This window comes from Thermobia domestica, chromosome 9 (genome assembly GCF_964235325.1).
Source record: "Thermobia domestica chromosome 9, izTheDome1.hap1.1, whole genome shotgun sequence".
In the NCBI taxonomy this organism is placed as follows: domain Eukaryota; kingdom Metazoa; phylum Arthropoda; class Insecta; order Zygentoma; family Lepismatidae; genus Thermobia; species Thermobia domestica.
The window spans coordinates 209,413,040-209,439,655 of NC_137462.1; the positions used below are offsets into that span (position 1 = coordinate 209,413,040).

At 35.4% G+C, this 26,616-nt stretch overlaps 1 protein-coding gene across 2 annotated transcripts in view; it reads right to left on the bottom strand.

The window, feature by feature from the left end:
• LOC145660578 (ribonuclease H2 subunit C) overlaps positions 1 to 23,655 on the bottom strand; it is a 28,703-nt gene extending 5,048 nt beyond the window's left edge. Inside the window, exons 1-2 of one of the 2 annotated variants that reach the window (XM_081725810.1) lie at positions 23,388 to 23,655; positions 14,130 to 14,362 (exon numbers count right to left, since the gene is read on the bottom strand). In XM_081725810.1, the coding sequence (XP_081581936.1) occupies positions 14,130 to 14,362; positions 23,388 to 23,523 (369 nt within the window). In that variant the 5' untranslated portion in view covers positions 23,524 to 23,655. Of the gene's footprint in view, positions 1 to 14,129; positions 14,363 to 23,347 lie in introns of both variants that reach the window. The other variant, XM_081725811.1, reaches the window with a different exon arrangement.
• Between the last annotated feature and the right edge of the window lie 2,961 nt (positions 23,656 to 26,616).

Here is a 26,616-nt window from a genome sequence, read left to right on the forward strand (position 1 = left end):
ACTATTGCATATACATTTACTTCTATTATAGTTATCTGCAAATTTAAAATTTCTGCATTATACAGAGTGATTCTTTATAAGGTTTACAACTTCAATCAGTTATAATTCTTCATTGGAACCACATAGACTTGGTTTATATGTTATTACACGGCAAAACACTTCCAGTTTGACTCACGTAGTTGACCACATGTGGCGCCACCTGTCAATCGTTGAAAATGGAAACTTTCACTGGTGCGAAAAGAGCTAAGTGCGTGTTTTGGTTTGAAGAAACGAAGGCAACAACGAGTGTACAGCGTAAGTTTCGCACACAATACGGAAAGGAACCACCCAGCAGACCAACAGTGTACAAATGGCACAAGACATTTGTTGAAACAGGTTCTTCTGTACGATACACAAAGGCTCCAGGGCGCTCACCCGTGACTGACGATGTGATGGAAGCAATTACGGAGAGTTTTGTCCGCAATCCTCGAAAATCTACACGACGTCCATCACAAGAAACTAGTATCCCTCAGATCACTGTTTAGCGGTATTGCCTAGACGTTTGTGCATGAAGCCATACAGACTGTCCTTGGTTCAAGCACTGAGTGAAGCGGATAAACATACCCGACATGAATTCTGTGTTATCATGTTGGATCGCATTAGTGGTGATGAATTATTCTTGAACAATATGGTATTCGGTGACGAATCAACTTTTCACCTTTCAGTCGAATCAACTCACACAATTGTCCTATTTGGGGCATAGAAAATCCACATGCCCACGTGGAGCTGGTTCGTGACAGCCTTAAAGTGAACGTATTTTGCGCTGTTTCCAGAGCAAAGGTGTGTGGACCATTCTTCTTTGCTGAGAGCACCATCACCGGCATCGCCTACCTTGATATGCTCCAGAACTTCCTTGTTCTACAGTTAGATGAAGATGACCACGATGGCCGCTTATGGTGGCAACAAGATGGCGCCCCGCCGCACTACCTGATAGACGTACGGGAATTTCTTGATCAGCGTTTCCCAGATAAATGGATAGGTCGTGGTGGACCAATTGCCTGGCCGCCACGGTCTCCAGATTACAAGCCACTGGACTTCTTTCTGTGGGAGTTTGTTGAGTTGAGTTGATTTTGAGTTTAACGTCCCGTTCAGCAGCGAGGCTATATGAGACGTGGACCTACTGATTAACGTGGAATCCAAACCACATGAGCTCCCGCCGGGAATCGAACCCGGGCCTCTCACGCCAAAGGCGCGTACGCTAACCGCTTAGCCACGGAGGAGCTCTCTGTGGGAGTTTGTGAAAGATAAGGTGTACACCCCTTTACTACCTGATACTGTTAATGAACTGAAACATCGCATCACAACAGCCATCGTGGACGTTACCCCTGAAATGCTGGCTACTGTTTGGCAGCAAATCGACTTTCGTTAAGATGTGTCCAGGATGACCGCAGGCGCACACATTGAGCCATAATGGATTTGTCATACACACACACACACACACAAAAAAAAAAAAAAGAAGTGTTTTGCAGTATAATGAGATATAACCAAGTCTGTATGTGGTTCCAATAAAGAATTATAACTGATTGAAGTTGTAAACCCTATAAAGAATCACCCTGTATATTGAAGTTCCATATCTGTATTCCAATGTTCCCATTCATATTCTTTAAACAGTTTTCGATCTTAATATATGAAATAATGAAGGATTTGTGCTTCATTGTATATTAAGAAGACATAACTTTAGAGTATTATTAGTTGTTAAAGGTATACTACCAACTTGACTAGATAGTTGTGCTGACATAACAACATTGGCTGGAATTCATTCTACATGGTAACTCAAGTATTTTTTAGCAATCTCCTTCCTTCCGTTGAAGCCTTCTAGTTTTGGTCTCTATGTAGTTGGTATTAGGAAATTCCAATATTATTATTATTATTATTATTACTATAGTCACCAAATGAACATACTTTACATTAAATTTTATGCGCATTAACACAAGAATTATTTGCTAAGTCATGTCTGAAATAAATACCAACAAATATGGCCAAAGATTTCTGGGCATATTTGGAAGTTCAAGTCTTCTCTGAACACTGCATACAGCTTAGTTTGGAGAGAACTTGAAACGGTTTTTCGGCTCCATTTATAATCACTCAATTTCATTTTAAAAAGTTGCTGACAAAATTTATTTACAGAGTTGAAAACAAGCATTAATTATTTTTTTTTAATGTTCATTTTTCATTTCAGCGATCATTTTATATAGGCGCGTCAGACTATTTTGCACTTCAGAAAGATTTATGGTAAACGCTGTAAGCACTGTTATTTTTAAAGATATTGATTTCAGACAATAAACATAGTGATTCAAAGTGATTTAAATGTACAACATTTTATGACCAGTACATATTTAAGCTTTTGGTCTAGAAAGCTCCTGATACGCCTGTTAGGGACAGGGCGTCACAGCGCGCTGACCATGTGCTGGCCGCTAGTTCAGCCAGTCGCTAGCTTATGGAGCTGGAACAGGTTAGGCTCACAAACAGGCCGTTACGCCAAGTTTGGTTTGGTTCTTATCTATCTATTAAAATGCTACAATACCAATTAAGAGCGACCGAGCTCTAACCTATAACGTTAGCTTTCAAACCTTTGATTTACGGTTATTTGTGATTTCACGTTTATAACAAAGACAAATATTTTTAAAAGAGTGTACTTTAAATATATTACTTAAAGAAATATTTTTTCACAAAGTTTATCCTTTTAAATTATTGTTCAAAGGCCTTTGCCTTTAATAAGCCTTCTCCGAAATAAATGCAAATGAATTGTGCTGCCATCTTTGGAGCTCTTTTAAACTACGTTTATATGTTTGTGGCCAATCCTTTCGACTATGAGATCTTGGAAACTACAGGCTCTAGAAAGATGACGTTTTCACTGATCGATTGCAAATTTCATGTGGATTGTCCAGTTCTGATTGAATGTTTAAAAAACATGGACACTATTTCTTTATTACATTTTTACGGGTACATTGGAAGTGTTGAAATTAAAAAAAAAAAAGCATCACATCTTAACCATTATACATCCTAACACAACACTGTTGTATATAGGGGTTGTATATGTCTCAGGCGTTTTGTTTCATGGCCAAATAACCCTTAAGGGATCCTGGGTTTTTGGGGTATTTTTTAGACTTTCAGTCAAGCAGCTACTGCATCGTCACTATTTATCCTAGGATCATGGTTCATACCTCATTCCTTTTTAGAATGAAGCTGGCTTTCAAATGGTACCACTTGCATGCCCATATCATATACCAGAAGAGGGAAAATTGATGTCAAAGGGAAAATTTCGGAGGGATTTTTTTTTACACTTTGGGCCCCTCTGGAGCGGCCCTGTGTGAGCGTAGAGATCTCAAAAAAATCTGATAAATAGTACTTGGTAGACTGAATGTGTGTGCCAAATTTCAAGCTTCTATCTTGAATAGTAAGGGCGGGATAAATTTTATCAAGAATCTTTACAATGCCCCAAATTACCGCAAAACCCCATGATTTCAGGTAAAAAAAAATTCCTGAGACATCCCTAATTACCCTAGGATCATGGTTTGCACATCATTTTCTTCAGAATAGGACTGCCTTTCAGACGGTATGACTCACATGTCTCCGTCATGTATCTAAGGCGGGAAAATGACGAAAAACTGGATTTTTGGGGTAAAAATATCCCTTTTTTCAACTTTTAGCCCTTCTGGACCCCCCCTGTTTTAACGCAGAAATCTGAAAAAAAAATCTGGTAAATACTACTCGGTGGACAATGTTTGTGCACAATTTCAATCTTCTACGTGCAAAAATAAGCCCGCCAAAAAAATTCAGAAAATGCCCCATATTCCCCTATACAGAAGTATATTTTGATAAAAATTCCCTGACACATCCCTAATTACCCTAGGATCATGGTTTTCACATCATTCTCTTCAGAATAGAACTGCCTTTCAGACGGTATGACTCACGTGTCTCCGTCATGTATCTAATGTGGGAAAATGACGAAAAACGGGATTTTTGGGGGTAAAAATATCCCTTTTTTCAACTTTTAGCCCCTCTGGACCCCCCTCCCCTGTTTTAACGCAGAGATCTGAAAAAAATCTGATAAATACTACTCGGTGGACTGAATGTTTGTGCACAATTTCAATCTTCTACGTGCAAAAATAAGCTCGCCAAAAAATATATATACCGACGATGTACCATATTCCCGTATACAGAGGGATATTTTGTAAAAATTCCCTGAGACTCCCTTATTAGCCTAAGATCATGGTTTGCACATCATTTTCTTCAGAATAGAACTGCCTTTCAGACGGTATGACTCACGTGTCTCCATCATGTATCTAAGGCGGGAAAATGCCGAAAAAAGGGATTTTTGGGGTTAAAATATCCCTTTTCCAACCCTTTGCCCCTCTGGATCTTTCCCCCTGTTTTAACGCAGAAATCTGAGAAAAAAATGTGGTAAATACTACTCGGTGGACTGAATGTTTGTGCAAAATTTCAATCTTCTACGTGCAAAAATAAGCCCGCCAAAAAATCGTGAACATAGGCTTCATAAGAGAAAATATATTTTAAAATTATGACATCATCACCTCCTATGTCTGGACGCAGGAAGGTGTGAAACCATACGTAATGTCTTCTACAATGTCTCTGGACTTTAAAAAAAAACGGACGAAAAAGCTCAAATAGAAGAGTTATAACGCAATGTACCATGAAACACCCGTATGGTACAAATTGTACCATAGGATCCCCAAAGGGATAATAATGGAAAAGGAAGGATAACCATTTGTCCAGACTAAGATGAACCTTTTTTTTTTGGGGGGGGGGATAGTGTTTTGCCCAATGAACACCATATATAACTGACATTATAATTAATTGTGTATGTAATGTATTTGCTTATTACATACTGCATGCAAGAAGAAAGAAAACACTGGTCATACATGAATTCGAAACTCCAACCGGAAGCAGGCTCAAATCTTGCAAACGGTGCGAGATATTGAGAAAAAATAATCGAAAAAAGTCTCCCCTTTATGATACCCCTTGGCTTTTTTTTAATCAATACGTCTTCCACTTGTGTCTGTAAAGGGACATGAACAGATGTTGTATGGAATAAGGAGATTTATGCTCATATGCGAATGATGCGCTGTGTAGAGAGCGCAGGTTCAGCTAGTATATATTTAAGCTTACTGATTACAAATACCTTTTTTAAAAAAATGAAAGTTTGAAAAACGCAAATTCTAATTTGTGAAGTTAAAAATTTCAAAGAAAAATATTCACCGTTAATGTTTCTTTTAGGTATAGCCTTCATGGTGAACCAGTTTGCAAGATAAGTTTGATACTTTATTTTCTTTCTTTCTTCAAACATTGACATCTTTCAAAAATCGGCTATGTTCAACCTGAAATCTCAAAAGGGAAGCACTTGAAAAACCTCAAACCTTCACAAAATAATGGCTATTTGCGTAGTAACAAGTACTTAAAATTTGATCACTGAAATCAATAGTTTTTCAGTTACAGTTTGTTTTTGATGTGGCGAAATCACAAATGGTGTGCTATGTAAATATGATAAGAAATGTGATGAAAATCGAAATAATTAGCAACACTATTTTAGTATTATTTGACGCTATACAGTTCACACTTTAAGCAGAAATACAAACATCCTTTAATTCATTTCAAATTTTGTTATATTTTTCCATCTATTAATAATCTTTGTACATGACATTGAGACAAAACCTAAGTTAAATTTTAAAATGCAATGAAACTTGTATAAACCAGAACTTCAATAAAGTGGAAATCTGTCTATATCGGGAACTTTTCAAAGTTCCGGTGTGTCTTTATATTGCTTTCCGCGCTTTATGCAAGTTTCATTGTAGAAATAAATTGATAACATAGATAATATTATAAGTAGGAAATGTAGTCCTACCTGTAACTGTGCTGCAAAATTTCTTCGTTGAGCCCTGAGACAGTAATTAGATACTAGCAACTTTTGAAACCTTGCGTGATGATTTTGCGATTTTGAACGACACTAACTCCATCCGAATTTCCTTTGCGCGAAAATAGAAACGACACTTGATATAATGTAAAATCAATTTGGGAATTAGTTCCATGGAATGTTCCTTACTACATCCCAGCGTTGTGGCCTCAACTTTGATTTCATTCAAACTTTTATTAGATGCAATGTTAGCGGTCACTATTTTTTCTGCCTGTTTAGAACACACTAAACACTTATTGAGTTGGGTACGTTAGAAATGAATTTCCAAAGTCTTTTAATTTGGTGAAGACTGCAACGTAATTTTCTTTTGAAAATGTTGTTCGTAGTGTGCTCGCCGTAGACAATGCTACCTTAAATCGATTCTTTGCCTTCCATTTCCTCTTACCTTTCATCGTCGCCGCCTACATTTAGTGAATTTTGACGACTTACTATGTAACCTGCCAAGTGATAAACGAGACCCTCTTTTGCAGTACTACATTTTGGAAGTGATGGAGAATTACTTTCCTAGTCACACGCGTCTGTATCTTTTCAACCAAAATCAACTTAGAAGTGACGTTTTATAGCGCGTTTTCCTTCAGTTTTTCTTTTTCTTCAGTGATTTTTGCCAATTTTCTCATCTGATTAACAAAAGAAGTGAAAGGAATATCTACTTGAGGTTCGCAGTTTGAATTTGAAGAAAACACTTTTTTTTTTTTTTTTTTTTTTTTTTTTTTTAATACAGGAACATACACAGATTGCAACATATGCAAATGAAGAAAGTCAAGGGTAGAAGGATGATCACATGACAATGATCTTATGATTCCGAAATGTTATTCCAGTGGATCCTGATTAAATTTTGCTGTTAATATGTAGGAAAAACCATTATTCCACAAATATTCTGCTATTTCCAATGTACTTTGAATGGTGACACGAAGAGATTCAAGTGATCTTTCAGATGCGGAAGTGTTCTTTGTGTTGTTGATTAAATGCAACATATTTTGCAGAGTTTAATGGTGTGGGCAATTTTTAAAGAGTATAGAGGAAGGGATCTTAGTATTCAAAGCATCGGCAAAGTCATTCATGTTTTGGGTAAATTCTTCTGTGCTTTCACTACCTTCGAAACTGGCGCAGTTTATGGTTCTAAAATAATTTATGGCTCTAGCCACGATCCAACTGAAAAGTTGGAAAGCCAGACGGGCATTCATTCGCTGAAAGGAGGTGGGGTCAATGTGACTGGACGTAATATTGGAACATGTCCTAATTCCTGCAAATTCAGGGGATGTTTCCATGTGGAAAACTTTTCTGTAAAATTCAAAATTTATTTCCTTAGCTGAAAAGACTGCCAATGCTTTATCATGAAAATGGTTTCTGATACATTTTATAATATGAACTGCATCAGAAAAAGCTCATGTTTTTCTATGTTTGTTTACAGGATTAGGGATAGTGCAATTCACTTTTCCTAGTTTTCCCGACATACCTAAATGTTTCAACGCTGCTTTATTTGGTTGACTTCCATCAGATGTAAATCTGATAATATTAACACCTGCTTGTTCTAGTTGTATAATGACTTGGATTAAATTTTGGCCGATCGAAGTCCCCGAACCCAAACTTCAAACATTTTTTGGCGGTAGTTATTAAGAGAACGTAAATATTTCTGTGTAAACTAACTTGCTAGGGTCTTGGCTATACACGACACAAGAGATGGCGCTGGGGAGTGGAGCTATCAGTCGTGGCAAAGAAATGAACTACATTAAGTGCTGTTAGCAAAATAATCACGTTAACACAAGTACTAAATAACACACACACAGCAACACAGTAATCACCTAACAAGTTACTCAGGTGATCTCTCTCGGAAGGAATCTGGGCGGATGTAAGCACATCACAAGAGATGCTGAAAGTGCAGTATGCATAAACGTATGCGGTGACACGCATTTCATGCTAGGCGATGCAGCATAAGATATCAATTGCAGTAATGCACTAAGTGATATTCGTTTTCAGTGTATCTAAATCGGGGGGATTATTTTCGTAGACTTTCCCTTTCAAATAACCCCACAGGAAAAAATCGGGTGAGGTCAAATAAGGTGATCTTGGCGGCCAAAAACCTGTTGAAATCAAGCGGACATCAAAAAATTCATGCAGAAATGCCATGGTGTCATTGGACGTATGGCATGTTGCCCCGTCGTGCTGTAACCACACATCTCGTTCACCAGCGTCTAAAAGCGCGATAAAGTGTTGTATAATGTCCTGATACACAATGGAGTTCACTCGGATTTCGAAAAATATCGGTCCAATAATTCGTGATCTGGACACCGCACACCAGACACCAATTTCTGCGAGTGGAGTGGGGTCTCATATAAGACATGTGGATTTTCAGTGGACCTGAAGTGTGTGTTCTGTGCATGAACATGACATGTCAAATCAAACCAGGTCTCGTCTGTGAAGTACACCTTATCAAGGACAGCAATATTGTAGCGAGTGAATCGATGAAACCACCGACAATACTTCATTCGAGCACACTGTCGCCTGGTCGCAGCTCCTGAACGACTTTCACGTGATATGGTCGTAATTTTAACCGTTTTGTTGCTTTTTGTGCAGAGCCATATGATACGCCCACTTGTTGTGATAGCCGCCGAAGTCCTTTCTGTGGTGATTGTTGCAAACGTGCGGTGACGTCTTCCAAAACATTGTTTGTCAAAACTGTAGGACGCCCACTACGCGGTTTATCATGCACACTGCCATGTTCACGAAATCTCGTGATTAACGCATGAATAGTTGATTTACTCACAGAACGCCCGAAACGATTCACAAATTTCTCGTTTGCAGCACTGTATGACGCAGTTTAGAAATACTCTCTAACAAAAGCATACGCTCCTTCACCGACAAACTCATCCTTGCAACTGGAGTGATTATTTTGCTAACAGCACTTTATGTTGTTCATTTCTTCGCCACGACTGCTACCACCACTCCTCAGTGCCATCTCTTGGGTCGTGTATAGTCAAGACCCTAGCAAATTAGTTTACTCAGAAATATTTACCTTTTCGTAATAACTACTGCCAAAAAAAAAAAAAAAAAAAAAAAAAAAAAAAAAAAAAAAAAAAAAAAAAAAGTTGGGTTTTGGGGCTTTTCGATCGCTCTGTATTATCATATTTACTGTACAGTGATTAACGTTAAAACCGGAAATGGTTAATTTGTATCGCTTCCGGTTCGAATATTACACTCATCACGGAACTCGATTCTTAACTATTGACTCTGTACATCGTGTCCAAAATTGATGGTAATCCATCAAATAGTTCTTGAGACTGTTTGTTTTCCTGATGGACTGACGGACAGAATGAATATAGGGCTATAGAGTTTTGATAAACTAAATTCATTAATGAGTAATGATGGAAGAAATACAAGAAAGGGAACCAAGAGAACCACGGGAAAATTTGCAAACACAATTTTAGCCATCGAAAACCCACATGACCTGGGTTAGAATACCATAGATAGAAACTCTACGACTGAGCTATCAATCACCCGCATATAAGTTTTATTAATTATTATATTTTATTGATACAAATTAATGAATGCTTGCTTATGTTAATTACTGAACAATACATTGTATATTTCGCAGTCAAAATTATAAATTTGTTTTTACTGTACGTAGGTATGTTGACAATAAGCAAATGTTATGAGAATGGTTGCTGAAGATTTCTTTTCCTTCACTGTCTTTCGTTTGGTTAAAAAGTAGTTTGCAGTGCTTTGGAGCAGCTGCAGGTTGGAAAACGATAATGTTTCAGACATACTGGCGACTTTTCTGTGTGTGAAAATAACATCTTCCTTATAAAACAGTAAGAACTGCAGTAGAAATTCTCTGCCTAAGTGATAAGGCATCTCCAACTACAAGAAACTAATACAAGTTACAGTATATATTCACTGTTTTATTATTATTATTATCAGGGTGCGAATTACCGGGGGGGATTTTCCCCCTCAATCACATTTTGTTCCCCCCCAAAGAAGTCAGTTGAAGTACCCCCACCGGGGATGCTAGTTTCCCCCCCAAACTATGCTCAGCATAACTCCAAATTTCTTCGGAATGATCGATGTAAACTATTCAGATTTGGTCATTTCTACTTACCACCTAATTAACTACTATTTTCAACGTTGTTTAGTTGAATTATATTATTATGACTACGGTTGTTACTTGCAACTGTATATTCGTACCCTTCAGTACGTACCCTTCGTACCCTTGGCCAAGAAGAAGTAAACAAATAGCTTCTTCCACCATACTTGGCGAAGTTCGGACATGTCATATTCATCCCCTACATTTGTATCGATTATCATCTTATTTTAATTTTTGTTATAACATGTTATTTCATTTTCCAATGTACTCTTTGTTAGCAGATGGTCTTCATTCCCTAGTAGTTTGTGTGTATGCAACTCAAAAGTTGCATTTAATTTGTGATTATTAGCATAGTAATCACTGCCTTTTACAGTTTACCTAAATGAACTTTTAAAACTGTACTCAAAATCTAAGATATAGGTATTCTCTCGTAAGTATATGTTAACGTAGACGCTGGGGATACGCTCCTAGTGAGCAGACATGTTAGTGGAAATGATTTTTAGGTAAATAAGGGCATAATTGAAGATTTGTTTCAACATTTGATAATACGACTGGTTCTCCGTGTCTGTATAAGCATTTCAATTGGAGCGGGTTTTTTAAAGTTAACCCTTCATTTTTCCATTTTACTTTTCGCTGTACAGTTTGCTGTCCACGCTAATAATGTTGTCTGAAAAACTTCAATGTAATGTTTTACTTTATTTGAATAAAGTAGTCCATAGTGAATCAACTCATCTGCAACTTAACAGTAAAGTAATTGTAAGTGTTGACTTCCTGAGCCTCATCACGAAATCGATATTTGGAGGGGAAAAAGTCGTGAAGAGCGCAGCTTTAGCGGGGAGTAGAAGCATAAGCTCGAAATTTGAATTGAGAGATTTTAAATATTTGGCCTTCGATTTGACCTTGATGTCAGAAATCGGGACCAGTAACAATCCATTTCTTGTTTGATAGGCTAATATCTAGATTTTCCTTCTTTTTTTTTTTTTTTTTTTTTTTTTTAAAAAAAAAGTATGTCCGGTTTAATTGATAATTTTAGAGGTTTTCATAAGGATGAAGTATTTTTTTCTTGCTACCTGTATGTAATTACGCAAAGTGAAAGATTTCAAAATGAGTGGAAAAATTAACATATGCTTGTGATCATGGCTATCGCTCGGGCCGAATTATTAACTATTTAAACCTTAGAGAGCTACAGGAACAAGAATGAGTATAACATTCAAACACGTTCAGAAAGGTTTGGTGGTGTGTGTGTGTGTCAGACAACATATACGTGCATAGTTATTGTTGGTAAATTTATTAAATTAATAAATCTCTTATTTGTTACAGATATCACACACGTACACACACACACACACACACACACATATATATATATATATATATATATATATATATATATGGGGGTAAGGCATTATTGTCTCATTTTGAAATTTGCACCTTCAGACGTTATGTCTTGTGGGCCTAATTTTATCCCCCCCAATATAGATTATCTAATTCGCACACTGATTATTATTATTATTATTATTATTACTTTAACGGCTACTAGCTAGGACTGACCAATTCCAGAATATTTACTTACCACAATCCGGAAAGTAAAATCGGAAAAATTCCGATTTCGGAAAAAATTTGGAATTTTTCCGAAATCTATAAAGCAAAATTTCCGGAAAATTTTGGCCATCCTTAGTTGATAATAAATCAAATTTCAGTACATAAAATAAAATCGCAACTCAGAAAACTAGTCAAGTCTCAGTGATCAATTTTTAACCACTTATTATCCCAAAAATAAGAACTCTTTTGTGAAAATTTGAGATTTTTCAAATGTGTTAGGTTGAATATGGCCGATTTTTGAAAGACCCATAATAAATAAATAAATAAATAAATAAATAAAGAGAAAAAGCTAATGCATCAAACTTTTTTTTTTCTAGGGAGTAGTATACAACGAAGGGTTTTCCTTTAAAAAACATAACGGTTAAGTTTTAATTTTTCCTTTAAATTTTTAATTTCACAAATGACACTTTGTGTTTTCTACATTCTAACTTTTAACATTTTTTTCTAATTTAAATATATTTGCAATGTCGTAGACACAAAAGACGTTATGCAGAGTCGTTTTGACGTATTATTACCGCCATACTAAAGGCCTGACTACTGCAGGAAACATATGTTAGTCGAACTCTTTAGTATGGCACTAAGCACGCGTCAGAACGACTCTGCATAAGGCCAAAAATGTTGAACATTTAATTCTTTTTCAAATGGCTTTGTGTTTAATATCAATATCTTCAAAAATAACGGAGCTACAGTGATTATTACAAACCTTTGTACAGTACAAAATAAACTCACGCGCCTATAGAGCACCTGAATAATAAATGACTGCTTGTTTTCAACTCTTTAATTATAGTACAACTATATATACAAAAATTAAAAAATAAAAAAAAAAACTGTCAGCAATCATCATTGGTTGATTTGATATGAACAAGGTTCACCTTACGAATCCGGAAAACATCTGCCTTCCCTGATATGCAAAAAGTGGAGAGGGGCCAGGTAAACAGAGAAGCGTTACTTTCACTTCTTTCCTCAAAACATACGCCAGTCACAATCTTCTGTTAGAAACTAAAATTATGTATCCACTTGTCTGCCACTATCAGCTTGACGTCGAACTTCGTGCGTGGCTTTTCCAATGAGCTCTGGCAATATAAAAATACAGAGTTTGTGCATACCTGAAGCTGCAGGAACGAACGCGTGAAATTTCTGTGTCCTAGGATCTGTTTGTGCTTTGTTGAAGCGATCTTTCAGGAATGTTGTTGATTTGGTGAGCTCTTCTTGACTGAGAAATGTAAAATGCACTCTAGTAAATTTCGCCGCTACCAGTTACAAAGCTGCCAGCGTGAAGAATTGTATTATCATATGGAGGCTGCACGATTATTCGGGCTGGCAACCTCTTGATTGTGCCACCAACTATATTACAAGACTCCATTCCATGAGCTGCTGCAGCAAAATACCATTTAGCATCTATTGTATACCAAAATTATCTTTACGTAAACATACATTTAAAAAGTTATTTTCGTTCTTGTGCTAAGCACTACATCAGGCTGCACGATTATTCGGGCTGGCAACCTCTTGATTGTGCCACCAACTATATTACAAGACTCCATTCCATGAGCTGCTGCAGCAAAATACCATTTAGCATCTATTGTATACCAAAATTATCTTTACGTAAACATACATTTAAAAAGTTATTTTCGTTCTTGTGCTAAGCACTACATCAGGAAGATCTTTTTTGGTCTAAAGTGGTTTCTCAAGGACAAATAAGTTTCTATGGAAGCAGTACACAGCTGTAGTATTGTGTTCGAGACATTCCAAAATTACAACATAGACGACATGCTTTGTTTTTATTTCCCCTTTATAGTACACTACAAACAGTGGCAACGTAACTTTTAATTTCCCGGGGAGCGGGCAAAAAATATTTGGGGGGCAACTAATCTTTTGTATACTGAAAAAATAGTGCCCGTCCCCTCGCCACCATCTTGCGTCGTTACTGACTATAAATGGATGAAGGCTGGAGATACATTCATAACAGTACGAATATTTTATTTTTATTTTATTTTTGAAAATTTTCAAAATACGGCTTTTAGAGAAAATTAAATTCAAAATTTTGAACTTTTTGAAAAAAAGTTATTTTATTTTATTTATTTATTTATTTTTTTTTTAAAGAAACAGGAAGAAAAGAATTCTATGGTGTTACCTGAAAGCTTTTTCCGTAACCTTAGGTTAGCCGTAAATGCTAATCCAAGAAATATACGTAATTCATGCAATTTTCGGTAAATTTTGGGATCTGCAATTTCGAAACTAGTTCACATTTCAACATGAAATATCAGGGTTTGCCAGTTTCCAGTACCAAGAACTGCACAAAATTTCATCAAAATCTGGCAAAATAAAGTAAAATTTGTTTGAAAGTGTGTTTATTCGACATGAAATACCTCAAGTCATGTGATTACTGCATGATATGCTGAGTTATTATCACACCTGCTAGAAAGCAGACTCTTTTTATATAAATTAAATACTCAATAAACTTAAAAATCTACTTACTGCTTCGGCTATGTCAATCCAATCCAAAGCTTTTATAAAAGCATCGTTTTTTGATGGAGTTTTATCCCAGTTCCAAAATGTTAAAGACTCAAACTTGTGCGTGACATGAAAATTTCTCTCGACATCTTCCGTAACTGATGTTACAGTTTCCTGTGTCACAACACCAACGTAGTTCTTTGGTAATTCTATGACCTGGCCATCAAGAGGGTGTCCTCGAAATGATGCCTTCAACGCTGTAATTAAACATAAACTTATTTGTATAATTGCTTCCCTTTATTTTAATACTTTATTTTTTGAACCAAAATATTACCCTGGCATATCTACTTATAGACGCTATACGATACATATTGAAAATGATACATAATTTCTTACTTTTAGTAGCCGTTCAACGAATTGTTATTAAATCATTTCTAACATATTTTGATGTATTCTTGAGTAATTCTACACTCCTAGCCTAGTTACATTCATTTATTAACGGGTCAATTCATATTAAACGATCCAAAAAGATTTTGTTGTTGTTGTTACTTAACCATTTTTAATTTTTTAAATTGTTTATATACTATTACATATATATTGGCTGCACAAAACTAGTTCTTAAAAATTATAATCCTAGCCCGTTTGTGAGTGGTGCCCATTTTTGTTGAGCACATGTCAATTAGTGACTTTGCAGACGTTAGCATAAACGTGTATATCTTAGGACTGGATTACTCAAAAGCCACGCAACAAACACCACTTTCTAAATTAAAGGTTAATTAGCGTAAGTTTCAGAATCCTCAAAGTCAAGATGTTCAAGTGCAAAAGTTGGCAAAATTCCGTATGCAGCCATATTTTATGCCTTATAAAAGTATTATTATTCATTTCTACGATCTCCTATTTCGTCCACCTGTATATTATGTGGAGACAAATTCAGTTTATATAAGGCATTGCTGGCTAAACTCCTTCCCAGAATTTTTGGGTCTTAAAAATAAAATTTTGCTGATACTCTTTGTGGCATTTGAAATTAAGGTGCACTGCATTAAATGCAGGGTTGTGAAAAACCCAGTTAAAAAGCCCAGTGGGTTTTATTGGGTAAAATTGGGTTTTATTAAATTTTGTACGTATATTTAAAGCCATATTCCTACTTAATATACCATTTAAGCATATATGTTCTATTGTACACACGAAACTATGGAATTCCCTTGAGAGACTGCGGTAGTTCACGACTGGCGCAGGTTCCTAGTTCGATCACAGCTCCCGCCAAGTGTGTTTTGTGGTGGACAAATATCGTGTGCATGGGTTTCTCGGGCGGGTTTCGTCATGCCACCATTATTATCCATATAGTCACAGTTTCCTTTGCCGTGGTACATAATCATGAAACATTGAACTAAGCTTAGAAATAACAAATAACAATAGTAATAATAATAATAATAATAATGCACAAGGAATCCGTGAAGTTCCATACGCGTGTTGTGAGACACACTTTGCACCACTGATACTCGCTTATATTTCGATTTGTAGCAAGAAGGAAGTACACAATTTTCTAGAGTAACCAAGAAGTCGATAGTTTTACGTAATAGGGAATAGGAATAAAATTCCCTCTTACACTTATGATTCAAATCCCTGAGCCAGTCATCCTGAGTTTCAATTAGAACATGCGGGGCAAATACTAGGACAGTACCTCAAATTTAAGAGCCAGAGATAAAAAATGACTTTATTGAATGGACGTTGTTTTTCTATATATTTTTTTAAGAATTGAAATGTTGGAAATGGATTTTTTTCTCACTTTCAGTTGTCGGTTTGGTTTCTTACAATATATTTTACGATTCAAGAGGTTTTGTAGCATACAATAATTGTACTGTGTTTCACATACTCCATCAGATACGCAAGAAGAATTAGGGAGTTCCACGATCTGATTGCCGTTAGTGTTGAGAAGATAGTAATGTATCTTTAGTAATTTCCTTTTTCAAGTAATTTCCCTTTTTTGTAATTAACTGACACATGGAGAAAGACATTTTATTTCTTTATATTAATACCCAAGTATATAATAAAAACATAGGAAATATAGCTGCATTACTTTTGATTCCATACGAGCTGAAGTGCCAGTTCTTTGTACGGAGAGAATTAGGCTCAAGGAAAATGTTTGAGTCTCATCTGCCCCTTAGGATACGCATATCAATGAAAGTGTAGTAAGATATTCTATTTCTGGCATGAATTTGTAACCCCTTTTTCCCTTAGGAAAGTTCCCTTCCCTTACGCCCTTTAAGGAAAGTTACATAATAATACCCCAACTTGAGGTAGGTACTAAATATATTCTAAAACTCATTTCAAACTGTTCAAGAATTTTCCGTGACGCGATCACAAACAACAAACAACATCGCTTTCAATGTGAACAAAGGAATCTTGGAAAATCACCCTCTCTCCCTTAAAACGAAAATTTTCAGAAACACTACAACACATATCAGCTTATTTTTAATGAAAAGTTCACATACCGAGTTTAATCTTCCTAACTTGGCGAGCTCATGACTTTTTTTTTTTTTTTTTTACATGAATTTTGAACTACTACTACTACTCCTTCTAGGATGCGCTCTTGAATCAAAGTAATATAAAAATCCCAGCTCAGGGTAGGAACTAACTACTTCTTTATGTTCAAAAATTCATATCAAACTGCTTAACCGTTCCTCCGTGTGATGCGATCAGAAACAACAGGTAAAATCGCTTTCAAATTATAGAAAATGCTTCCCTTTCCCACTTAAAATGGAAACTCTCAAAAAGTGCTGGAATACGGGTCCACTTACTTTTAGTGGGAAGTTTACATAAAAAATGTCATCTTCCTAACCTGACAGAATCGAGAGATACTAAGATTTTCGCATAGATTTTGACCATCCGCTCCCTCCATTTTAATCAAAGTAACCTGATTAAACATCTAGTTCGAAGTACGTGATAGCTGCATCCAAAAATTCATTCCAAACCGTTTAACCGTTTTCCCGTGTTGCACGCACAAACAAATTTTTTTATTTTTATATAATAGATTATAATTGAACCGTATTACAGCGAATTTAATCGAGCGCAAATAAAATTCATTATGAATGATTCCCAAACCTTTTTTTTTTTTCAATGGTGTTCTGTTCTGTTCTGGTTGTAAATACATATATTATGCCAATTTTGAATCTAAGCATACACTAAGAAGTACGATTAAAAGAAAGTAATTATAATCATATTATGATTAATATTTCAATCCAAGGTCTAAAGTGTATTTTTTGAGACGGGTTTTTTTGGGTTTTATTGTGGGTTCTTTTATATGGGTTTTACCCAATAAAACCCATTGGAGAATTTTGGGCTGGGGAAAATTCCAACAACCCTGATTAAATGTCACTTCATATTTTTTTCACCGATATTTATCTCTGCTAAAAGAAATACAAAGCTCTAACATAACTTGAAACTGTAAGAAATATGTCAGAATTTGGTAAAACCGTCTGCTCGAGTAATGCCTCCTAAAATGCGCCCGGTGATACAGCACTCCTGTAAATCTTTTTTACGTACTTTTGGGCCCCTTCATCTAAACAAGACCTTATTTATGGCATCATTGCTGTATCACAGGACCAGTTTAAAAATCGAAAAAACGTACCAAAATGTACTGCATTCGGTTATATTTTGTTGGATTAGGAGTTGGAGTAATAGTAATAATATGAACGGGTTAGAAGCCCCGCAGGGGTTGGTTGGGTTCTGTTCTTGACATGAAATGGGCAAATTAAAGACTTAATTTGCCCAAACTTTTCTCTACATTTTACAATCTATGGATCCGTATAGTAAAAGAAGTACCTCTCCACGAAATAGTCCATCCGCCTCCATATCCAGTGCCACTTACATCAAAAACAACCAGCAAATACAACCACTTTCTTAACTTTTACTACAATGAAACCTCTGAATACGGACATCAATAGGACATGAAATATTGTCTGTTACTGAGAGGTTACACAAATTTAATTTCTCAGAGCGGTAATTGTACGCAGTAATATACAGTAAATACATTATGTACGAGCGTAAATATGTAAAATTCAATATAAAAATACTCAATTTAGTATTATTTGAATTACTGGAAGGGATGAAGGAGAAATTCATTTCTGTTAAACAATATTATTGCTGGGGGATGTGTTAATATATTCGTATACTGCATTTATTTCAAATTCTCAGAACCTTCTCAAAAGATGTGAAAAGGAAACCGGTAAAACTCCAATTCAGACTTGTTCCTTTTTCAAAAAAGTAAGGGAGGAAACATTGCTTGCTGAAAATGTTATTGTAAAATAAACAATGTTTGTTTTGTTATCTATGAAATTGTCGGGAAAGATGCAAGGCCCAGAGGAAAAAGGACGCATCTTTTGAGAAGGTTCTGAGAATTTAAAATAAATGCAGTATACGAATATATTAACATATATTCCAGTAATAATAATATTTAACAGAAATGAATTTCTCCCTGAAGGGAAAATCTTTCGCATAGAATTTTTGGGCATACGACTGACCCTGCATGAGTGTTATTGCTTGTTGAAGATTTTCTAGGATTTCCACCAGAAAGCACTTTATTGCGGGCAGAAAAAAAGAATAATTTCAAGTTCAGCTTGAAGCTGTTCTGTTTGATGGTTCACCAGGTCTAGACTCACGATAGATATACTTGTGGGGAAGACTTTTCTCTCTACCGCAATATATTGCAAAACCGAGAATAATTCCTGTCCGTTATGAAGAGGTTATTGAAGAGCTGGGCGGGGAGGGGGGGACTGTCCGCAGCCGTACCTGAGAGTGTCCGCAAAAGGAAGCGTCTTGTTCCGTGAGAGTACAAATATTTTTGCCGGGACAAAAAAAAAAAAAAGAAAAAAAAATCTGTCCGTATTGTACAGGTGTCCGTTAAGGGAGGTTTCACTGTATTCCCCTTACTTGACTTTCACTCATTCTTCCTCACAATCTTAAATAAATTCTCCAATTGACCCGGTAAATTTCCTAAAATTGGTCCGGCGATACAGCAGTTAACCCTTATTTATTTCTGCCGCCTACAAAATTCTCTTCTTTATAAACATGTCTTGGTGCAGATTAAGAAAAGTCCATCAAATTAAAAAAGCATTTTTCTTTCTTTTAATGATTCTCTAAAGAGTTTCGGACTGTTATCACCCTATTGCATGCCCAAATAATTAAGAATATGCGCACAAAATGATATGCACTGGAAATGACTGTGGACAAGGTTCTAGAATACAGGTCCCCTTTCGCACTGAGCTGTAAAAGAGATAGAAAACAACGTGCCTTGCGGGGCTCTAACCCGCCGTCACTCGCTCGGCAATACTATGTGAATTAAATGTTAAACTTTGGTACCGAAAGAGGCTTGTGTATTGCTGGTTCCCCCTAGTTCTTTGTCACCGGAACTGGAAGTCACTACTACTGTTACTGCTGCTACTACTACTATCGCTATTACTACTACAACTACTGCTACTACTACTTATATCGAGAACAGAACTCAACCAACCCCTGCGGGGCTTCTAACCCGTTCCTACTACTACTACGCTACTACTACTACTACTACTACTTATACTAAAGCTTCCTTACCACAAGATTTATAACTTAAATCTTTATAACATGCGATTCCGATTCATTATGAACCAATGTGAATCGTTAGAATCATTATGATTCTTAAAAATCATTGGGGAGAGCGGGCTATACTCAATCCCAGAAAGAAACCAAACTAGCTAACCTATATGAGAAAACCTGTGTTCTAGAATCTTCCCCACTCTCACTCTATTAGTGATGTGTCATTCGCGAGTGAGCCGATTCTTCTGACTAACTCTTTTGGATGAGTGAATGAGTCGTTGTTCACTAGAAATGAGCAACGATTCTTCGAGAGTCGTGTTCTTTGGGAGTCGTGGTTCTTCGGGAATCATTATTCTTCGGGAGTCGTTTTTCTTTAAGAGTCGTAGTTCTTCAAGAGTAGTTACTCTTCAGGAGTCGTGATTGAATAGAATAGAATAGAATATTTATTGCCATTAAACATTTGTTACAATAGACATTGTCAGCATATAAATAAATATATACAAAAAAAGGTTACAATTTACACTTGTCTTCAAATTCATTCAAATAGAATTACTTACAAGAAAAGATTTACAATGTTTTTTGAAATCATTATCACACATCATTCGTATATGCACTGGCAATGTATTATATAGTTTCATTCCTGTATATTTATAACTTCTTTGTGTTATTCTTAGCCTAATATAAGGCGTATTTAAGTCATCTTTATGTCTAGTAATATATGAATGGATATTATGATAACCTAAACTGCTCTAATTTTCATTAACGTACATAAGACAATTATAAATATATAGAGAGGAAACTCATAATTTGCAAATCCGTAAAATATTGTCTACACGATACACTATTAGTTAAACCTTTTATTGCTCTTATGGCTTCTTTCTGCCATTTAAAGAGTCTGGGCACCTGGTGAATTTCCCCAGAATATTATGCCATACTGTAGATGAGAATGAAAAAGGCATGGTATGCTGCAAGAAGCATTGTTTCTGTAACTGTTGTTATAAGTTTACGTAATAAAAATAGCACTCTAGATAATTTCCTGCATAAATTTTCAGTATGTTCACTCTAGTTTAATAATTTTAATTTCGGATCTAGATGGATTCCCAGTAGTTTTACGGAATGGTGCATATCTACCTTAGTCATGTGATTACTAAGAGAAAAATATATAGTCTCTGTTTTAGATTCATTTATATAAAGTTTATTATGCTTTAACCATATAGATAATATTTCAAGCATTTCATTGCTTTTAGTTTTAACACTTACTAAATTCTTACCCGTATTTAGAAGAGTTGTGTCGTCAGCATATAACACAGATTCACAAGGTAGAAAACTCGGGAAATCATTTATATAGATAAAAATAAAGGTCCTAACACACTACCCTGAGGTACCCCTGCTGTTACATCCAAAAATATTGATATTTCGTTAATAATACGGACAGATTGACGTCTATTACTGAGATAGGACTTAATCAATGACAACTCAGTTCCCCGAATACCATAATAATATAATTTTTCAACCAATATATGATGTGACACCGTATCGAATGCTTTACTTAGATCTATCAATGTTGCACACGTATTTAAATTATTTTCGAAGCTATCTAATATGTGTGATACTACGTTTTCTACGGCCTTAATCGTGGAAAGGCCAGATCTGAATCCAAATTGCGCACTCTGGAATATTTTATTTTGTTCAAAGTACATTGATAATTGACTTTTGAGGCATTGCTCAAAAACTTTTGAAATAATTGGGACTAATGATATGGGACGGTAATTATTAGGATCACTTTTATCATTTTTCTTATGTATAGGTACTGTAACCGTCATTTTAAGGCAGTCAGGAAAGATTCCATCTAAAAGTCTCCAATTGAATAAGTAAACCAAAGGATCAATTATTTTTCGAAACAAATTATTAGAAAACCCATAAAGATCTTCACTGTTTGAAGATTTTAATTTGTTAATAATTTGTAAAACAATCCTGGTATTTATTCTAATCCACTGAAAATTCGAGTTAACATTATTTAGGTTTTGCTGTGCTAATAAACTACTAAAATTATAGATTTGATTTTCAGAAGAAAAGTCTTCACTTTTTGACTTATCACTGAATTTCCTTATGTTATTTACAAAATGTTCATTGAATTCATTGGCGGATATTGGTATGGGGTCTTTAATATTGCATTTTCCGATTTCCTCATTGATTATAGACCAAGCCGCTGCACACTTGTTTTTTGAATTATTTATACCAATTTTCGTTTGCAGTAATTTTTGCTGCTTTAATCTCTTTTCTGTATATCTTTTTAGCAATTTTAAATCTCTCTTTATCTCTAGATAACCCTGTTATATTAGCAAAATTATACAAGTGATTAGTCTATCCCGCTGAGATCTAAGATGTGGCGTGTACCAATTAGGAACTGTTTGTGAATGTTTACTTCCGTAGACGGTATATCTCTTAATCTTTTCTGGACAACATTCATTTAAATATAGAATCAAAGTATTGATAAACTTATGGAAAGCTTCGGAAACAATGGCACATTCAGAAAATAAATTTTCCCAATTAAGATTCCCTAATGTATATCTCAGATTTTGTATGTTAAGTTCACCTAACAATCTGAATTGTTTCAATCAATCGAAAACTCACCTAACAATTGTTTTGGAATCACTATTCTCTGGGAGCCACGTTTCTTTGGGAGTGGCAATGTTTGAGGAACGTGAATCTTGTACGTACGCCACTCACTCGCGAACCACTCTCTTGCTTCACGATCTTGTGGTTGATTTAGTCAGTTGCTCTTTTGGAGAGGTGATTTTGCTGGTTCTCACTGGAGTGAGCGCCTCTTCAATCTAGTTCAGTAAGTGTGCGTTGTCATAACTATTAATGTATTTACTCTACATGTATGTGTCACTTTGACTTGAATAAATTAAAAATAGTACCAACAACGTAAATGTTTTGCATTTTAATGCAACAATTTTAATTATAATAATATTTCACATATAAAGCGCAAAACTAATTCGTAAACTCTTCACTATTAATTAAAATTAAATTTGCACAGGTCAAGTAAATAGAAGCCCTTTAAAGCCGGTTACTTTCTTTTCCCTGAATCTGCTCTGGCAATTGGCTATTAATTTGAGAATTTATAGAATTAGCACACAAATGTGCAGAACTGATTAGTGGTACTATGTTCGTACACCAATTGTGCAACTGGTAGTTTTAAATACAGGTATGTGTTACACAATTGTTACGGGGGGGGGGGGGTAATAGTATACATGAGAACCCCCTGATCTGCGTTTCTTCTGTGTTCTATTACTTCTACATGAAATACCATAAATTTTCTACGTAGTGCAATAGTAAGAAGTATCCATGTGCACAAGACATGCGATATGCGTTAAATTCCCCCTTCCCCCCGCGCACATAGTCATAGATGAAGTACAAGGGCACTACACATGCAGATATAAAGTACAGGTACGTTCTTTTTTATTTTCGTATCAGTCGATAAGTAAATAAAAGTCGCTTTGTTACCCCCTTTGTAAGTTCGTACATACTCAATGAATAATCCCTAAAAGTATGAGCGTCCTGCTCCTTCGGGAACTGATGCAGCTTCATGTATACTATATCCAAACTACAGAACACAGTTACTATTATTTTCAATAATTAACTTCACTCTAGTCCTTAAAACTTACTTTGCATGCTATCTACCTCATAAACTGAGAAACATTTTACCTCCAGACTCAGAATTCACTTGTTTGAAATATTTGCTAACATTTGCTTCACCATCATAGTCTATTTTGGATGGAATCAGGTGCACAAGATCATGAGTAATTATGTCTCCATCTCTGAAATTAATATGAATTGCCATATTTTTAATTTTGTTTTTAACCTCACCGCAACATTCCCTACAGCTACAACTCTATAAGACCCGCCAAAGGAAACACTAAATCCAGGCACCCATCATCGAATAGACATATTCTTTTTCATCTTCTTTCCGAATATAAAAAAATTTAAACCTTAATAAGTTTAGAAACAAACGAGGCAGCCTCAGTAGTCACGTCCTCCATTACATTGAAAAATTGTTAGAGGATAATTATATATATATATATATATATATATATATATATATATATATATATATATATATATATATATATATATATATATATATATATATATATATATATATATATATATATATATATATATATATATCTGCACTAGGGTAGAGTGAAATGAGGGGGGGGGGGGCATTATCAAAAGTTGTCCAACAAAATAGCACTAGGCGTCGAAAGTTGTGTATTGACTAGTATAACATTCGTGATTTTTTTCATAATTTTTAAACTTCATCTCCATTCCCCTCAAAGGCCTTAAAATTTTGTAATTTTTTTAAAATCAAAATTTGATATTTGTTGAAAATATTAAAAAAAAATAAAGCTGTCCAATGAAATCGAACTAGGTAACAAAAGCTGCATAATGACTAGATTAACTACACTGTTCATGATTTTAAAAACAATTTGCATCTTCATTCTCCACAAGGGCCTGAAATTTTGCAGTTTTTATGGTAAATTTCGAAATTTCACTTAAAATATTATAAAAGTTTTAAAATCCGCCAAATCACTTCACACTAGTTTAAGGAAGTGTTGTGTTCACTACCATAACACCTATGGTATTAAAACAATTTTCGTGCTTTATCTTATTGGCTACAGGGGCCTTAAAATTACGGTAAATCTCAAAATTCATTGAAGACACTGACAATTTTCAACAACTGTCAGATAATATCTGCTAGATTTCAAGTCTTCTGCGTGACTAGTATAATTTGGATGACTTTAAAAATATTTTTCTTTGTCTTTGTTATCTCCAACAAGTTTTAAAATGAGGTTTTACACTAATATCTAAAAATGCATTGAGCATAATGTTAAGATACATTATATAAATTTAACAATTTTGCATTGAATTTATTTCTGATATGCAGCTTTTTGCTGGTTTCCAGAACTCAGCACGAGGAGGTGGCTGCATGTAGAGTTCCGCCCATCCACCCTACCTTTGGAAATTATCTCTTTAACTTTTTGGTTTATATTCAGATTTTGTTTCGAATGGGGCCATAATTGACCTATCCAAAAGTATTACTCTGATAAATCCATCTCGAGCTAAAACACCCCTTCACAAGAAGGTTACACACTTCAGACGAAGCTTCGGTAACAGTTTTAACGCACTGCTCGATTGCTTGGGTATGACATGGCAAATGGAAAACAGATAGGAGGACAGATGAACCTTCCGTTGTACATTTCTGTAGATCCTTCTCCAACAAATGGCACGTCAGGGGTGGCTCGGTTACTTCGCGTTCTTTCCAGTTGATTAGGTCAGTGTAATCCTGAGTACAAGGTGTATTGCTGGAATACTGAACTTACGTACAGGAGGTGTTTGGTTTCAGATTCTCGACCTTGTGTCAAGGATTCTACGCATAGCTAGTTTTCGAATATGCTTTCGATCACCGGCGAGCATAGATACCAGTAAATTCTCCGGATGCGCGAAGAAACCATTAAGATGAATTTCCTAGCTCCAACGAGCTTCAGTTCATTGTTTAAGTACCGTGTAAAGGCTATACTACAATATAAGTTCACAGGAGCATCCTTGGTAGCAGGATTGTATTTAATGTAAAACCACATCGGAGCATACACTTTCGTGATGAGTGTAACCAGCTCCTTCAAGTTCAAAGATGGGTTATCATAGTGCTTATGTACACTCTAAGCACTCTGTTTGCAGCAGCGCCGTAACTTAGATTTTTCTTGGGGGAAAGCATTAATAAGCGTATTTGGGCCCCTAGAAAAGTTGTTTTTCTAATTCTTGGCCCCCCTTTTCCCATCTTTCTCTTACTCTTTATGGGCCCCACAGAGGCTGTAGACCCTCCCGCATGGCAAAGTCTGCGGGGCCGTTTGTTATGCCTCTGGACCCGTTCCCAACATAAGAAATTGATTAAGAGGAAAATATTAACAAATTTCAAATCCATACAAATAAATATTATTTCTAGGGCCAATAATAGTAGATATTTTTTACTGAAATGGACTCACGACGCATTTTTGTTTTATGTATCTTTTGTGTGATATTTTGTTTATGTAATGTAGTGAACTTGAGTAGTATTGGGGAGAATATAGGGCCGTTTTAATTAACTTTTTCCTAATTAAGGACTAATTAAGCCATGTTAACTGGCCCGTATGGCCATATTTTGGTACTAAACGAACAGGTTAACCCAAAATATAAGGGTATTTTTGTTAAAAATCCTTACATTTTAGCATATGATGATGTAAAACCAGATCATTTTAATCGCTTTTGCATATTAATTAGGTAAAATTAGATCATTTTTAATTATATGCATGTAAAACTAGAGCATTTTAAGGGGGCGTGGCATTTTGATATAGTTTTTAATTACAGCAAGTTTTTAAAATTATTTACAGTATGTTAATGTATGCAAATTAACCTGAGGGTTTTTGACGTCATGTAAACAAAAGGAATAGTGGCAGATGGTTGTTGTTAATGCAGATGTTCATTGTATACACGAGAAGGGAAGAAGACATGTGGTAGTTGGAAGAACAATGTGTCCTTGTTGTATTGTCGTATTGGTTATTGATATTTTTATCGATAGGGAGATAAAATATGAATATTATGTCTAGGGAACATATTGATAGAATAGAAGAAAAACTAATTAATTATGTTAATTTGTATTCATCTATGTTTAAATTTGCATGAACTATAAGCATTTTTTGGTTCTTAGGAAATAGGGAAATATACCATGGTAAGAGGTAGTTATTTCTGTTGTAGCTTGTTTGAGATTTGAGGCAGGAGGCGGAGTTTGTTAATTTGTATTGAAAGACTCCAGCAAATGAAAAGCGAGAGACGCAGAATGGTTTTATAACTTTTTATTCTGCTCAGAAACTTGAAACAGGAACCAATAATAAAAGGA